The following is a 17,635-nucleotide window of genomic DNA, read 5'->3' as shown; positions in this document are numbered from 1 at the left end:
CCAGGTTATATATGAATTTTTTTGGCTGGGAAATATGTTTAGTCAAGCATACATCTTGGTAAGAGTTCACTGCTAATCATAAACAACAGTTAACCTCAAGTTAATAATTTTAGTGCTTTTCTATGCATGGGAAGATGCGAGAATCTAGGGTCACTGAAATTCTTCCTTAGATATGTATCTTAACTATCTAGATGAATTCTCCTTAGGGTGCTCTGTCAGTGGGTGACTTAACCTTTGTATATTGGGATGATGAGCAACACTCTTTGTTCTTTTTGTTTACATTATACACATAAAACATATCATATTATAAATCATTGTTAGCTCAATTTAAAAAAATACAGTCATCCCTTAGTATCCAAGGGGCATTGGTTCCAGGACTCCCCCATGGATACCAAAATCCAAGGATGCTGAAATCTCTTATATAAAATGGTGTAGTGTTTGAATATAATTTATGCACATCCTCCTGTATGTTTTAAATCATCTCTAGATTACTTATAATACCTAATACAATGTAAATGCTATGGAAATAATTGTAAATAAAATGCAAATGCTATGTAAATAGTTTCCAGTACATGGCAAGTTCAAGTTTTGATTTTTGAAACTTTCTGGAATTTTTTAAAAAATATTTTCGATCTGCCATTGGTTGAATCTGCAGATGCGGAATAGAAGATAGGGCAGGTACAGTGGGCTACAGAGGAACAACTGTACCTGCCCTATCTTCTGTTTGCCACTAGATTCTACTTCATGAGAACAATGCAAGGTACGTGTGATAGTAACCTATAAGTGGAAAACAACTATTATATACCAACAGGTAGAATGGAGACTACCTCTGTCCCTTTCTGTCTCTTTCCCTCAGGCTATCCTTATCTAATTCATTTTTCTCTTTATTGGTTCTCTTCAAATTGTTCTTGTTCATTATACTCTGATTTTCCCTGGACATAACTGTTGAGAGGCAAAGTGAATATAATCTGTGATTTAGCCCTTCCCCAACCCCTTAGGATCAGCTGAGGCACCTGTTTGCCAGGTGTGGACTGGACAGGTGTGGAGCTATTTATCATACTGGATAGAGGCGCTCAGCTGAGAGGCAACCCCTCGACTTGGGTGGCTCAGGGTGCACAATCCTTTTCAAGGATTGAAAAGTGCACTGAGCCTTAGTAGACACATGGGCTAGGAATTGCCAGGAGCACAAGTTCTTCTACTGAGAAGGGGCACTCAACTCTCCATGGCTGTCCAGAGGCTAATCAGCCACAAATCTCCTGAGACTCAGCTTCACAGATCTTACAGTTTGCAAATGGAGGTTAAGATTTGAAAACAACAGAATCTAATTGCTATTGAGAAGCAATCCCCTCTAGAAGAGGCCTCAGTAGCGAAGAGTAGGATATCTAATGTAGTCTAATAGGATATGACTCAAATACAGCCTCTCGGGCAGCAGAAAATGATTCCAGCATTATCCTTGCAGTTGTAGTGGTACTTGTGTGTTGGAAGCCCTCATCTTTGTGGTGTGAAGGGCAGGATTCAAAGTTCTGGCTAAGAGAGTAGACTCTAAAGCAGTGGTGCTCTACCCCAGCTGCACGGGGAGCTTTAAAAGAGACTGGTAGGGCTTCCCTGGTGGCGCAGTGGTTGAGAGTCCGCCTGCCGATTCAGGGGACACGGGTTCGTGCCCCGGTCCGGGAAGATCCCACATGCCGCGGAGCGGCTGGGCCCGTGAGCCATGGCCGCTGAGCCTATGCGTCCGGAGCCTGTGCTCCGCAACGGGAGAGGCCACAACAGTGAGAGGCCCGTGTACCGTAGAAAAAAAAAAAAAAAAAGAGACTGGTACCCAGTCCTACGCCCAGAGATTCTAATGGTGGGTGCAGCCTGGACGTCACGATTTTTCAAAACCTCCCAGTGAGTTCTAATGTGCAGCCCAGGCTGAGAACACTTGAGAACGCTGGTTCTCACAGCTCAGCGTGCATCAGTGTCACCTGGTGGCCTTTTTAAAACACAGTTTGAACTCTAGCTTCTCAAGGTCTGGTCCCTGGCTCAACAACCTCAGCATCCTGTGGGGATTTGTTAGAAATGCAGATTCTCGGTGCCGTACAACCCTAATTAATTGGAAATTCTAGGAGTGGGACCCAGCAAATTCGAATTTAAAAGGCCCTCCAAGCGATTCTAATTCAAAGCTAAACTTTAAGAACTCCTGCTACAGATGGAGCCATTTTTTTTCTGGGTTAAACCCCATCTGTGACGCTTCCTAGCTTTACAACTTGAATATGTTACTTCTTTTTGTGTCCCCTTTCATCACCTATAAAATAGGGCTAATAGTACCTTCCTCATAGCATTGTGAGGCTTAATGAGTAAAGAAATAAAAGAGTAAGAGAATAAAATGAATAAAATAGTAAAAGCATAATGTGTTAAACTGTATTATACCGATTTAAATGAAGCTTCTGAAATCACATTAACATCTACATTTTAATCTCAGTAGTTATTCAGAATTGAGATCTGTGGAGAAAAGCCTTGACTCCAAAATAGTAATCACCTGGGGAGATTTTTTTAAGTCCTCTTGCCCAAACCTCAACCCTAGAGATTAAAAAAATCTCCGGGGAATTCTAAGGTGCAGCCAAATTTGAGAACCAGTGATTCAGATTTGAGTTTGTTAAGCCGATTTGTTTATGCTTAGGTACGTTTGTAATTTGTTGAATTCTACTGGAGACTTCTGTGCTTAGTAGGGAGCCAGTAACATTATGATTATTTCACTGGGGAGAGTTTCTATTCATTTTCAAAGATTTCCTTTCCTTTAAATTAATCAATGGCAGGTGTGTGTGGGCACATGCGTGCACCCGTGTATGCATAAAATAACTAGTATGTGGTGCTTCTGCTGTCTCTAACCATAAACTTTTGCATTCTCCGTGGGGATTATAAACAGGCAATGACAAACCTCGGGACATCTGTAATTCAGACGACCAAAATATTTCACTTAAGCCCCATTTGAAAACTTGTATTTCAGCATTTGCAAAGCAAGAACAAAATTAGCTGTTCTAAAAAACAAAACCGAAAAACACCAAGTTTTAGAGAGTGAATTTGATTAGAAATTGGGATTCTGTACCTCTAACAAGAAAATCTGACTAATGAGGAGCAGCATTGTGAAGTGAAATAAGCTCTAGACTAGAGATAGGAGTTGCAATCCTGTTTTGTCCCTCACCAGTGTGTAGCCTATTCCTCAGACCCACTGGGTCTCTGCTTTCTCAATCTGATACCTACAGAGGTGCTCATGGAACTTTTGATCTCCAGGGTCCCTATTACCTCTAATGTTTTATGAAAATAATGACGATTTTCTCTTCAGTCCACAAATTCAGATACTCCCTGCATCCTATCAACATCAATTAAATTTAGGCTTAAAAATCTCCAGAACATGTAACAGAATTACCTCTGCATTTTAGTTGTCATCCTTTTACCAGATATTTATTGAGTGTGTGCCATGTCCAGACACTGCTCTTGACACAGGGACCAGAGCAGACCATGTCTCGTCTCTCATGGAGCTGACATTCTATTGCACAACAAGTCAGCCTGTGTTACAGGAAATGTAATTGTCACAGCTCTACAGTTCCTTTTCCCTTCCTCAAAACATCTCACACTTGCATTCTAGCAGATGGACTGGAGAAGATGGTGATGGTGTGGAAGGAGAGATTGAAAACCTGGCTAAAGTGAAGCTTTTTAATAATAGTCTTAAAAAGAGAAGATTGTAATAAATCATTCTTACTCCACCGAGGAGTGAAAGAGCAATTAGTTCCTTTGTGCCAGTTGTTTCCATACTTTTGTGACTAAGGCACATTTTTGAAAACTGAAATGTCTGTGGCATATGAAACGGTGAGGATGAGGATTAGTCTCCATAGTTATAGAAGCTGATTGCTTTTCAAAAGCACAGGTTAGCAAATTACAGTCCTCGGGCAAAATTTAGCAGTCCACCTTTCTTTGTAAATAAAGTTTACACACCCATTTGTTTAAGTATCGTCTATGGCTGCTTTTGCCCTGAAATGTCAGGATTGAGTAGTTTTGACTGTATGTCCTGCAAAACCTGACATATATACTATCTTCAGTAGTTTTGACTGTATGTTCTGCAAAAATCACGGACTCATGAAATACCAAAACTGATTTAAGTGGCTTATCAGCTGACAAGTCAATTAGGTCCTAATTTAATGTTCTTGAAAACAAAGAATTGAAAACCACTTGACTTGCAGAAGGATTTATTAACCAGTCATTAAGGTCATTCCCTTTCTCAATATCTGCACCATATTTCAAATCGTTCCTTTGTCATTTGTGTCATCCCAGAGACAACATAGTAAAACTGGTAAATGGATGAAGAGTTGGTCTCTATTATGAAGAGAGAATGGGAGATTGTCAAAAGGGAGATTAGCCTTGACTGCAGACTAGCTCTCAGACAGGTCCATTTTATGACAAAAGTACATATGGAGGTTGGCGTCTACAAAGTAGCCTTAGCAGTGGATCCCTTGAAAAGCTTCATCTCCCCTCAGAGGTACACCCACACCAGCTTGAGGGTCTCTGTGTCACATTCGTAACAAACTCCTGAACAAGTGCAACATTTCTCCTATAATTTTGTCCTTTCTATGCCCTTTAATCATAAGCTGATATTTAATAGGACCAGGAAACATTTGACAAAGGAGACAGAGCTAGTTCTTATATATTCTTCGGTATCAGCTTATCTGTTTCAGGTATCTATGTGTACCTCATTTTCCCTAGTAAAAAATGGGGTTTGCATCACTCCAAAATAGTATAAGGTTGCAAAGATTATTAAACAGTCTGAGACTTCTGATAGGAATTTCAAAGGGAATGTGCATTCTCAAACATCCAGCATTTTATCGTAGAGTTTATGTTTTCTGTTATTTTAAAGAACATAGTTTTCCTGTCACAGGGCATGATATTAGAGGGAAGGAGAAAACATAATAAAGGGGGGGGAAATGAGTGAGTTTGAGAGCAACTTTTAAAGAATCCCAGCTGTATTTATTCCCTGTTCTTTGTACCTCTTGCTGCTGGCCACGGTAACTGGGAATATCTTTCAAATGACACAGGTGGTATAGGAGACTAGAAGAAAATATTACCCAAGGTCAGAAGTGGGCTCTCAAGGGCCACAGTCCTCGAAGCTGTTGGAATACTTCACATGCTAGATGAATCTTTTTTACAGCCTTCTTTTCTTCTCTCAAATAATGACTTCCAATGGCAATCATTGTGGCAAAATTATTGATCTTAGAAGTTTTAAACTACTCAACTATAATTTAAATTTACAACACAAGACTTTACAAAGCCATAGAAAAGGCTTAACTCAAGAAATTCAAATAACCTCATTCTGCCTATCTTTACTTTGGTTGTCTATTTCTCTCTTGAATTATTTAAATAATCTATCAGATTCTTTGATCAATAATGACTGGAACTATAACCCTTTTCTTATTGATAAAAGACATATGCATGAGATTTGATTTTTACTTCTACAAGTAAACAAAAATATGTAGAGATTCACATTTAGCGTCTTAGTATCTATTTAATATTCCTCTTCATGGAAGAGGTGTGTATGTGATAAAAAAAAGTCAGAGTTTGGAGTGAGAAGACATGAGATTGACCATGATTTTAGACAAGCCACTTAACTGAGCTTCTATTTACTTATCTATGAAATAATGATAACAATTTTCCTCTCTGATATTATTCCATGTATGTGAAAGACATATATGAATGCAGTCAATATAAACACATATATTCAAAAAAATACAGCCCAATGAAAATAATTCTCTCTGCTCTACTCTATGGAGTTTAAATTTTGTAAGGAAAGAACAAAGAAGATTTTAAAAGTCTAGTCTTATTTATAAAGGACCATTCATGTCTCACCTGTAAACATATGATTTATTTATGCTTTTAATAATGAAACTAGGATAAATAATCAGTTCAGTCGAACACAAAATAATTTTATCAATATAGTATTTGCAGAGAAAGAATTCACTTCATCAAAATATCACAACACTGAATTTCACAGTTAAACCCACATGCAGACTGTAGTATAATTTTACAGAATGTTTTGATGGAATGTGTTAAATACAAAAATAAGCCAATGCAATTTCCATTTAGCACATTGTACAAAACTCATTCTTCAATGGAATTAACAAGTTTACAATCTTTCCCATAAGGTGCTGTGTATTCAAAGTTCTCTGTAGCAATGCGGTTGAGATCAGCGAAAAAATACTGTAGAATGCCACAGTAATACAGCTCAGTAATAAATGAAATGTAGATGAAATCCACTCATAAAATGTAAGACAATGGAGATCTATGATGTGTCGTGAGTGGTGCTCGTCCTCAGTAGGGGGTGGGGCTGAAGGACTTCACATATATATCATTACATTCCCAATAAAAATGAGTTTAAAGTTGAGGTCATCACTTTTATAGTGACTACCATTGCCTAGAGAAAAAAGAAAAAGAGAGAAGAGAGACAGATGGTAAAAGAGAGACAGAAAGAGAGACAAAGTACACAGTGCTTCTGCAATCCATTTTCCAACTGAGACCAATCCTCAAAACAATCAATAGTCCATGACAGTAGTTTTCAGACGAGAGGGTACATCAGAATTACCCAGAGGGCTTGTTAGAACACCAATTGCTCTGCCCCACCCACTGAGTTTCCAATTTAATGGGTAGGAGATGAAGGCAGGAATTTGTATTTGGAACAGTTCTGGATGATGCTGATATCCTGATCAAGGGACCACATTGTGAGAACCACTGGTCCATTATACCTTTGATCATTGAATGACTCCTTTATTAAAATGAAACACATCTATAAAGTTAAAAAATAAATAAAGATAATATGCATGGTCCTCAGGGACACAGAGCAGCCAGTATGGATTGTATAATGATTAGGGCAGCAGTTCTCAATTTTGCTTACATAGTAAAACCAACTGAAAAATTAAAAAACAAAACAAAACAAAAAACTGATGCCTATACCCATCTAAAACTAATTCGATCTGAACCTCTGGGGTAGGGCCAGGGATTGAATCATTCATGAAAGTGCCCCATGAAAGTCTAATGTGTAGCATAACTGGAGAATCACTGCTTTAGGACATTTTCTTTCACCTTCTCACATAATGAAAAGATGGCCAAACATATGTGCCCTTTGGGGCACTGGCATATGAACAAAGAAAGATATCACAAGGAAATCAAAACCCCAAGGGGCACACTGATACACAACTATTCATAGTGATATGGGGGCAGGGGTAATTTAGAAAGAAGTTGTGACCGTGGATTTGCAATGCACTGCAGGGTTAGTTCACAGGTTTGAAATAACAGAACTTGGGAAGGTGAGCAGCATGCTAATTTAATCCAAGTTTCTTTTCCACTGAATGACACCAACCAGAGTCTAGAGTCTAGAATTTTGGTGTATGGACTGATGTGCAATGTTTACCTGCCATAATGATTGTTACTCATTTTACACAGCTAAATTATTTACTACATTGATTTAAATTGAGTGGCCCTATAAATAAGGCCCCCAGGAATGAAATGCCACAAGCATTTACCTGTCTACATCTAAAGCAAGACTACCAAAACACGCAAAAACAAAGGGCAATTTGAAACAAGATTTACACTTAAAATTACTCATCTGGCATAAATAGAAAGCATGATTATTTCTAAGTGTAAGTGAATAGACATTCCATGGAATCCTTTTCTGGAAGGACTTACAGATCTGGAACACTCTTTAGCTCTGAGTATACCGGGAAGGAACTTTAGAGCTCATTTTCACAGACAAAGCCACAGATGGTAAATAAAACGCTCATGTGTGAAACTGGGACTAATGTGTGATTATAAATTAAAAGGAATTTAAACAAACCCCAGACATCAGGACTGGGACTTTCAGGTAATCTTTGGTAAAAGTCAAACTTTTAAAAACTATCAATTTGATTTGAATATAGACATGTTAACTATGTAGACTTAGGTACCAGCCTCCCAGTCCTCCATTAGGAACCAGCACCCTAGGGAGTGTCTGAGCAGCTCTTCTCAAGGTGCTACAGACCAGCATTGGCAGACTGGGAACTGCTCAGACAAGTACAAGGATTTAAAAAACAAACAAACAAAAAATGATAAAATCTAAAGTCCTCATTAGCTGATTCACTTTGTTATAAAGCAGAAACAAACACACCATTATAAAGCAATTATATGCCAATAAAGATGTTAAAGAAAAATCTAAAGTCCTGGTGAGATGCTCAGGTGATCCTTCTCCTCCACTCTAAGTCTTCCAGAAGACATCTAGAAAATAACCTGAAAAATAATAAAAAAGATAGGACTATGAATATAATCACTCAGGATAGTAGAAACCAGGCGCTAAGGATACGAGGGCATCAAGGAACTAGCAGGAACACGAGGAAATTTGGAAATAATTTTGGTCTTTAGTTACAGTCTTCAATATTTTACATATATACATGTATTTTAACACGTTTTAAATATTTTAATATATGTTACAGATATATGTTATATATATTTATTAAACTTCACAGAAATGCAGAACGGAGGCACAGAGCCCATTTAAAGGCAGACAATCACAAAGGGAAATTAATTCTGGAGCAGAGTTTAAGCCTTTCCTCCTGTGACCTGTCCCTGTGGCACACTCTCTCCTCTGCACCATCTCTGGGGCCCTGTAAGGGAGGCAAGGTCTCACTGCTTCCGAGAGCTGTGCTTGCAGAGACAGGGGCTGTGACTTAGAGCTGCGAAGGGAACAGAAACTGGTCCCTGTGTGGCTTTGGCCACCCTGTCCGTCTCACCCAGCCCCCGATCCTGATGGGCTTGGGGCTCAGCAGCCCAGAATTGAAGCGTGTGTGTGTGCAGACACTGAGAAAGGGATCAGCCAACCCAAAAGGGAAGAGACCCCAGGTGGGGGAATCTGTTTAATCCTGCAGACAGGGCAGGCTTAAACTCACCATCAGCCGCGAAGTCTCTTAGGCCTTCCTGGGGTTCAGCGGAACATCTGGGTCTTCACTTCCTCTGCGCACTGCATGCTCTCGCTTCTCCTGGGTCCCAGTGCAATCGGGCTTTCCAGGGAGTGTTCCTGCGTCCCACGCACTCTCTCTCCTGGGCTCTGACCCTCTCTCTTGGGATAATCCCAGTCTGAATTCTTCAGCTGCCCCCGACTCCTGCCCCTCCTCACGGACTCCACCTCCTGTGTGGGTTTAGCTTCCCCTTCCTCTTGAGCCGGCCCTGGCGGTGGGGCCCTCCCTTCCAGGTCAGAAGGTTGCCCTGGAGCCTCGACCTCAGCCTCCGTCTCCCAAGTCACTGTCGCCTCCTCCCCGCTCAGCGCTGTTTCCTCTACAGCCACCTTGTGTGCAGCTGCCGTTTCTCCTCGTGTCTCCTCCACTCTGTGCCAGCTTTCCTCCCCAGCCACATCTGAGAGGGAGGAGGCTTCATGCGCTTCTGTTTGCCCCCCAGCTGTCTTTGAACCTGTCAATGCCTCCTGCTCTGCGGCTGGTCCTGTCCCTCCTCCTCCTTGGTGGCGACCTTCCCCAGCTACAACCACGCCCCGCGAGCCCCTGTCCCCCTCTGTGTCCCCGTTCTTCATCAGCCCTACCCCCAGAGTGCGCTCTTCATCCACCTCCTCCTCTGGGTCCTCATCCACCACTTCTTCCCTCAATTTTCCTGCCATGGTGGAGTCTCCCTCGGGAACATCTTCTTGGATCCTGGCTGGGACAGCCACTCCCTGTGGCCCCTGTAAAGGCCCTTCTTTATCCCTCCCCTCCCAGCCCATCAGGCTGTCTTGATGTTTGGCTGCATGCTCCCGGACCTCGCCGGCAGCCCCGGGTGTCTGTGCCCTCCCCGAGGGCTCGCTTTCGGGGACTCCTGACATCGCCCCTCCTGCAGGGCTCGGGCCCTCGTCCTGCTCTGCGGGGGCCACGTTCTCCCCGAGGCGCAGCCCTGCTCTGCCTCTGGGCCCTGCGTCTCCAGCTTCTCTCGGTCTTTCTCCTCCTTCTTTCCCCCAAACCGTTATGTTTTCCAGGGACTTTTCAAATCCAGGGGATGCTTCAGACATGGTCACCTCTCGCTCTCTCAGTGGATCCTCTCCTTGCGGCCCTGCGTCTTCAGTCAGTTCAGACGCCCGCACGGCTGCTTCATCCTCAGCACCGTGCCCCATGTCATTTTGGGGGGCTTGTGTCTCTTCCTCGGGTCTTACTTCCTTCATGGGTTCCCTCTCTTCCTCTTTCAACTTTTGCTCTTCTTCTAAAGGGTCTTCATCCTGAAGCGCCTTTGTCCTTGTCACCGCTTCCCTCTCAGATCCGGTTTCCCCCACAGGTGTCTTTGGCCTCTCAGCTTTCCTTCTCTCGCGTGCTGCATCTGACTCCTCAGGTGACATTTCTTTCCTCTCATCTTCCTTCTTAGACTCTGACTCTATCTCAACCTCCTCCCTTTCCACAGGGTCCTTACGAAGTTCTTCAAGGCTGTCCTCCAAAACCCCCGTCCGAGTTGCCTGGGCCTTCACAGAAGTCCAGGAGCTCAAGGGTGTTTCCCTTTCCAGAACTGCCACCCTCTCCTTGGCTGGAGCCTCTCCCCGCCGGATGGCCTCTTCTACACCCTCCTCTCTCTCGGGTGTAGCTTCTCCGGGTCCCACGTCCTCTAGGTCTGTGGATGCTTCCCCCTCACTGTCCTCCACACCTGGCTTTGCAGAACCGGCCTCGCTCACAGCCCCTCCCTCAGACCCTCCCTTCTCCGGCCTCGCCGCCTCTCTCAGGGCCGCTGCCTCCTGAGCACTCTCTGACTTCAGGGCTGCTGCCTGGCTTGTAAGCACCGCCTTCTCCTCACCCTGCTCCCCGTCAGAAGCCACCGTCTCCGTCTCCAGCACCGTTTGCTCCAAGGCCTGCTCCTCAGAAGCCTCGCCTTCATTCAGACCTCCAGAATCTCTTTCTGCTTCTCGTCCTCTGGGGTCTAACCCCTCTTTTTGTTGCCTTCTATCCCCTTCTGCTTCTGCCTCTGCCCCACTTACTACGCCCTGAGGGATCTTTCTTTCCTCTGTAAACTGTCCTACTATTGCCGGCTGCTCTACTGTTGGCTTCCACTGCCCCAAGGGAACCTCATTAACCCCTGCTTTTCCCCACGGTGCTGCATCCCCTTTTTCTTCTGTGTCAGCATCCCTGTGTTGGGGACCTTCATCTTCCTCCACTGCTTCTTTCTTCTCCAGTGTATGCTCTTCTGATGCAACTTCCTTGGATTCCTTGTTTGAGCTGAGTACTGCCCTTTCCTCCACCACTAAATTCCTATTCGGTGCTATAAGATAAGGTTAGAAATCAAGGTTACTTTAATCAAAGTGCAGGGAGGAGATATTAGAAATCTTAGATATATAAGAGATATTTATATTTATATATAATATCAAGGGGCTACTTATATTATCTATACGACATTTTCTTGGTTCTAGGATGCCATTGACTATAACATGTACCATGATTTAACAATGGTTTTTCGTGATGAAAAGAAATAGTATCAGATTTAATGGGCACATTGGTATTAAAGGAAAATTGAACATCAGAAATGTTGAAAACAAACAAAAAGTCCATGTCTTAAAATAATAAAATCTCTCTCTTTCTCTCTCTCTGTCACACACACACACACACACACACACACACACATCCCACTTTCATTTGAAATATCAGGACTTGCAGAAAGAATTATGCAACAAGGAAAATAGTGAGGACTTAATCTTAAGAATCATTGTTCCCTATAGCACCTTAATCTTAAGAATCATTGTTCCCTATAGCACCATAATATGTCTGTTAGCTTATGTTCCTTGTACTTATATGGGCATTTAGCAACAGAATCATAATACAATGTGAGCTGATAATTATCCCATACATTACTCCCATTAAAGCTACTATATCTAGATATAGTCATCAAATAACTTTGTAGTTCAAGGTAAGACTTTTTGCTAAAGACACAAATTTGTATTATAGGTCAGAATACCTCCCATCTACATTCAGAAACTGATTTGCCTTTGGCAAAACAGGATCACAGAGCAAGACAGGGCTTTTTAGTCTGGGACAATTTTCAACATAAATAACCTACTTGAAGTATTTCATAATTTCATCCATAATTTCCTGCAAATCTGGGTGTTCTAGCTTTCATACTTCAATAAATACAAGTTCAATATGTTTCTCAGAAGGCTTCAAATAGATTTATTATTATTTAGCAAATACATGTATTTCTGTTGCAATGATCCATGCAAAATAAATAAAGGCATTTCAGGCCAAATACCCAAAGCATTTAAATTTTCCAACTGAAGAATAATACTTAGGGAGATAGCTTCTAAAATGGTCACCTCAATGCTTTCTATCAATCTAATCCTTTTCATTTGTAAAACACACTGGACTAGGTGCTATAAAATAAGTTATAAAACCAGGGTGTCAACCTCCAAATTATATAAATATATAAAGTAGGCAAGTGTGTCTTCCTCACATTCTTTTTCTATCGCTTGCCATTTTGGATAGCCATCTCACCCCCACCCCATCACCAACAATCTCCCCAGAAACCTAACGCCCTAATCTTACTCACTTCGTCCCTATTCTGATACCCCATCTGGGAATGTCTTATAACTCCAGTTCCTCTCCTGACACCACATCTGGCTGTCCTTTTGCCTTCCCTTGGCCTCTTGCCAGCTATTAAAATAAAACATTTTGAAGTAAGAAAATAACAGCACATATTACATTTCCCTTAAAAATGTATTTGGGGGCTTCCCTGGTGGCGCAGTGGTTGAGAGTCCACCTGCCAATGCACGGGACATGGGTTCGTGCCCCGGTCCAGGAAGATCTAACATGCCACGGAGCGGCTGGGCCCATGAGCCATGGTCGCTGAGCCTGCATGTCCGGAGCCTGTGCTCCGCAACAGGAGAGGTCACAATGGTGAGAGGCCCGCGTACCACAAAAAAAAAAAAAAATGTGTTTGGAAGGTAACTTTATTCAAATGAGTAACATAGAAACTTCAGGTCTATCAGCAAGGATGGTGTTGACTTTTATAGGGGGTCCTCAGCATACCACAGCAGTTATTTACTAAATATAGAACCAAATGCTCACTCAGAGAACATGTAGCCAATTCACTTGAAAGAATACAGTTTGTTTTATTTTGTTACAGATTATTACTGGATTCAAAACAAGTGAAAACCATGAGGAACAACAATGTGTCAAGTCCCTTTAGTAGTATATGTGTTGTTATTCAAATCCCTGCATGAAAGTATATTAAAAAGTTGTCAGAGGAATCAGGCTCCCTGACTTCAGACTATACTACAAAGCTACAGTAATCAAGACAGTATGGTACTGGCACAAAAACAGAAATATAGATCAATGCAACAAGATAGAAAGCCCAGAGATAAACCCATGCACATATGGTCACCTAATCTCTGATAAAGGAGGCAAGAATATACAATGGAGAAAAGATAGCCTCTTCAATAAGTGGTGCTGGGAAAACTGGACAGCTACATGTAAATGAATCAAATTAGAACACTCCCTAACATCATACACAAAAATAAACTCAAAATGGATTAAAGACCTAAATGTAAGTCCAGACACTATCAAACTCTTAGAGGAAAACATAGGAAGAACACTCTATGACATAAATCACAGCAAGATCTTTTTGGACCCACCTCCTAGAGAAATGGAAATAAAAACAAAAATAAACAAATGGGATCTAATGAAACTTAAAAGCTTTTGCACAGCAAAGGAAACCATAAACAAGGTGAAAAGACAACCCTCAGAATGAGAGAAAATATTTGCAATGAAGCAACTGACAAAGGATTAATCTCCAAAATATACAAGCAGCTCATGCAGCTCAATATCACAAAAACAAACAACCCAATCCAAAAATGGCAGAAGACCTAAATAGACATTCCTCCAAAGAAGATATAGAGATTGCCAACAAACACATGAAAGAAAGCTCAACATCACTAACCATTAGAGAAATGTAAATAAAAACTACAATGAGGTATCACCTCACACCAGTCAGAATGGCCATCATCAAAAAATCTACAAACAGTAAATGCTGGAGAGAGTGTGGAGAAAAGGGAACCCTCTTTCCCTGTTGGTGGGAGTGTAAATTGATACAGCCAGTATGGAGAACAGTATGGAGGTTCCTCAAAAAACTAAAAATTGAACCACCATACAACCGAGCAATCCCACTACTGGGCATATACCCTGAGAAAACCATAATTCAAAAAGAGTCATGTACCACAATGTTCAGTGGAGCTCTATTTACAATAGCCAGGAAATGGAAGCAACCTAAGTGTCCATTGACAGATGAATGCATAAAGAAGATGTGGCACATATATACAATGGAATATTAGCCATAAAAAGAAATGAAATTGAGTTATTTGTAGTGAGGTGGACGGACCTAGAGTCTGTCATACAGAGTGAAGTAAGTCAGAAAGAGAAAAACAAATACCGTATGCTAACACATATATGTGGAATCTAAAAAATAACTTTAAAAAATGGTTCTGAAGAACCTAGGGCCAGGACAGGAATAAAGACGCAGTCGTAGAGAATGGACTTGAGGACGCGGGGAGGGGGAAGGGTAAGCTGGGATGAAGTGAGAAAGTGGCATTGACATATATACACTACCAAATGTAAAACAGATAGCTAGTGGGAAGTAGCAGCATAGTACAGGGAGATCAGCTTGGTGTTTTGTGTCCATCTAGAGGCGTGGGATGGGGAGGGTGTGAGGGAGACACCAGAGGGAGGGGATATGAGGATATATTTACATGTATAGCTGAATCACTTTGTTATACAGCAGAAACTAACACACCATTGTACAGCAATTATACTCTAATAAAGATGTTTAAAAAAAAGTCAGTTATGAAAAATATTTAAAGAAAGTCCTCTGTTTTGCTAAGCTGGCCTCTAAGTTTATGGAATTAAAGAACATTCAGGAATACAGGGTAATAAAATTGCCTAGCCACCATGTAATAATATACTATGCCTAAATTCTAGGAGAGAAAGTGCTAATGGCATCCAGCTGAGCTATTACATGCACACACACACACACACACACACTCACACACACACACACAGGGGAGTCAGACATGACATTTCTGAAGCAAGTGAAAAAGAGTAATTGAAGCCCTTCTAAGAAATATCAGTACAAAAATATGACATGTTCTTGATAGCAACCTCATGGCTTTTTGAGGAAAAAAATAACAAATATAAGAAAGTGAGCAATGTACACAAACAAGGGAAATCTGATTTAGTGGCTGAGTGTGTACTTGGGAGTCAGGCAGACATGGGTGAGAATGCCAGCTCTGCCACATAGTTGTACGAACTTGGGAAATAACACTTCTCTAAGCCTTCATTCTCTTATCCATAAAACGGGAATAGCAACACTTGACTCACAGAATCCTTGTGAGAGTAAACCATAAAATGCTTAGCACAGTGCCTGACACACAGGAAGCCCTAACAAACCTTCCTTACACACTCCCCTCCCACTGTGTATAATGTATGATATTTTCTTGCTTGAATTGGATTTAATAGACAACAACTACTCTACCTGCCTTGCAGAAGTTTGGGGAGGTACACTGGAACTCCTCTGGTTGAACGCCCACCACGAAAGATTTGGATTCTCGAAGCTCAGTGTCCTTCTGCAACTCAGTCCACTGCAAGTTCAAGTGTCACCTGGTCCTCTCCACATTGCCCCGGGGGAACAGGAGCTCAGGGAACCAGCACAAGTGCAAATTGTCTGGCTGCTTCTATTTGTTGTGAGTAATAAAGTCCTTTTCCTCTGACCCAGGAGTCTTGTATGCAACTGTGGCTGGCTGACTTATTTACTTGATAATAGAGTGAAATCTCAAATACCTCCCAGCGCTTGATGCCTGTTATTAAAAATTGGAGGTGGGGGTAATGTGACCATATGAGGAATAAAATGAATCACCCTCTGCCTGCCAACTGCCACACACACATACATGTATTCAAATCAGGGTGTTTTTTAAAAGTCATCCACTAAATATAGGGAAACCTGATTTCAAGGACACGGGCTGTTTGACCAGATATGTATGAGTCATGGTCTGTTGAGTCACTCTAATGTGCACTCTTGCAGCTGGAGTACTCAATCACCAAGAGCCAGGTCATTTGCTGATGGCAATGAATACTTCCCGAATTTTAAAAAATAAGGAGTTCAAGTAAATCGTCATGAAATGTGCCTGGGCTCTTCATGTCTCCAATGGGTCAGTTAGGTATATCCACCTACCTGGTCAGCTGACTGGGAGGCAGGCTAAGAAATAAGACTTGTCTGAAAATCCCTACCAGTATTTTTCATTATCTGAAGTCCTTTTTAAAAAATTCTAAGCACCACTGTATTCAAAAAAGAATGACAACTTTCATATCTGTTGTCAGCTCCAAAGCTCCCCTTAACGCCTCCACCTCCTGCCATCATATTCACTAGTTGAAAAGAAAATAAAGGTGGTAGAAGGAGGAAACAAGGATAGGAAGATGAAAGATGGAAACAGCACTGTCTTTTGCAGAGGATTTCTGAAGGTCTTTCCTAGGTAATGATGTGCCCTTACCTGCACCTGTGTCAATCTCCACCTTCCTTGAGTGCTTCTCTCCTCTGTCTGCACTGCTAACACCAGACTCAGAGTCATAGTGGCAGTGGAAGCCAGGACCCACATCTTCAGCTACTACCTGTCCAACTGATTGGAGACCATATAAAATATCAGAAGGTGTTAAAAACAGGTCATGGGAACATTGTGAGTGGAACAGCAGCAAGTGGGATTAATTTAAAAGCATTCACATTAAAATATGACTCTGTTGTTAACATTCATTAAGATTAAACAGAGTTCAAGCTATGATTTCAAAAAGAAAACACAATAGAAGATCATGAAGTAAAGAAATCCATGCAAAGAAATACTTGCATTAGAAAAAAAAGGGCAACAGCCAGAAACAGTGATGGATTTGCCAAATACACATGCAATGAGATGACTGGAAAGGAGTTTAGTTGCCTTTTGCTTTTTAGAAACATGTCATGGCTTTTATAATCCGAATCATCACTGTTCTATTAGATTTCTAAAACTACCAGAACTGACTATACTATAAGCATTTCATCCATTAGTAGATTTTAGTGATTTGACCCCATTACTCATTCTATGTGAACAGAGCAAAAAAGCTATTGCATGATTCCTATAAATTTGACAGTAAAAGCTGTTGTAGAGATTCCTGTTATCTGCAGCTGATTACTAGCACTGAACTTTAGGAACACAAAGACCTAAGAAGTTCAAGTTCCATACTAACTGTGTCAGCTTGGGTAAGTTCTTCAGCCTAAGCCTAAACCTCAGTTTACCCATCTGTCAAAAAGAGATATCTACTCAGTGGTTATATTGGGAGGATTAAATGAAATAATACCTGTAGAACATGCTTATATTTGACTTATTAGCAAGTGCCTGAGCACCTGATAAATAATAGTAGATGATGAAATGATGAGCATGTCTATTATAAGTATTATTGCCTAACTTGATAATTCTCAACAACAATTTAATATCCATTAACTTTGTCTTTAGTGTCTGACTACATCCCTTGCCTATCATCTGATGACCTGTGTCTCTAAATCCCTGACATCTTTCATTATGCCGCCTCCTGGTTAAAAAAAAGTTCACTCAAAGAACACT

The 17,635-nt window shown here is 41.3% G+C and overlaps 1 protein-coding gene across 1 annotated transcript in view; it reads right to left on the bottom strand.

Annotated features, from left to right (window-relative positions):
• Positions 1-7,978: 7,978 nt before the first annotated feature.
• The window catches only part of ERICH3 (glutamate rich 3), a gene marked incomplete at its 5' end in the record, with an annotated part of 112,013 nt that continues 102,356 nt past the window's right edge, over positions 7,979-17,635 (bottom strand). The window contains 4 exon segments of the mRNA XM_081214258.1: positions 7,979-8,283; positions 8,940-9,153; positions 9,156-11,271; positions 16,538-16,663. Coding sequence (XP_081070384.1) covers positions 8,958-9,153; positions 9,156-11,271; positions 16,538-16,663 — 2,438 coding nt within the window. The 3' untranslated portion in view covers positions 7,979-8,283; positions 8,940-8,957.

The sequence above is a fragment of the Mesoplodon bidens genome (assembly GCF_964165515.1).
Source record: "Mesoplodon bidens genome assembly, chromosome: 2".
Classification (NCBI taxonomy): Eukaryota; Metazoa; Chordata; class Mammalia; order Artiodactyla; family Ziphiidae; genus Mesoplodon; species Mesoplodon bidens.
The sequence above is the reverse complement of the archived record's forward strand: the minus strand, read 5'-3'. Positions and strand labels throughout refer to the sequence as shown.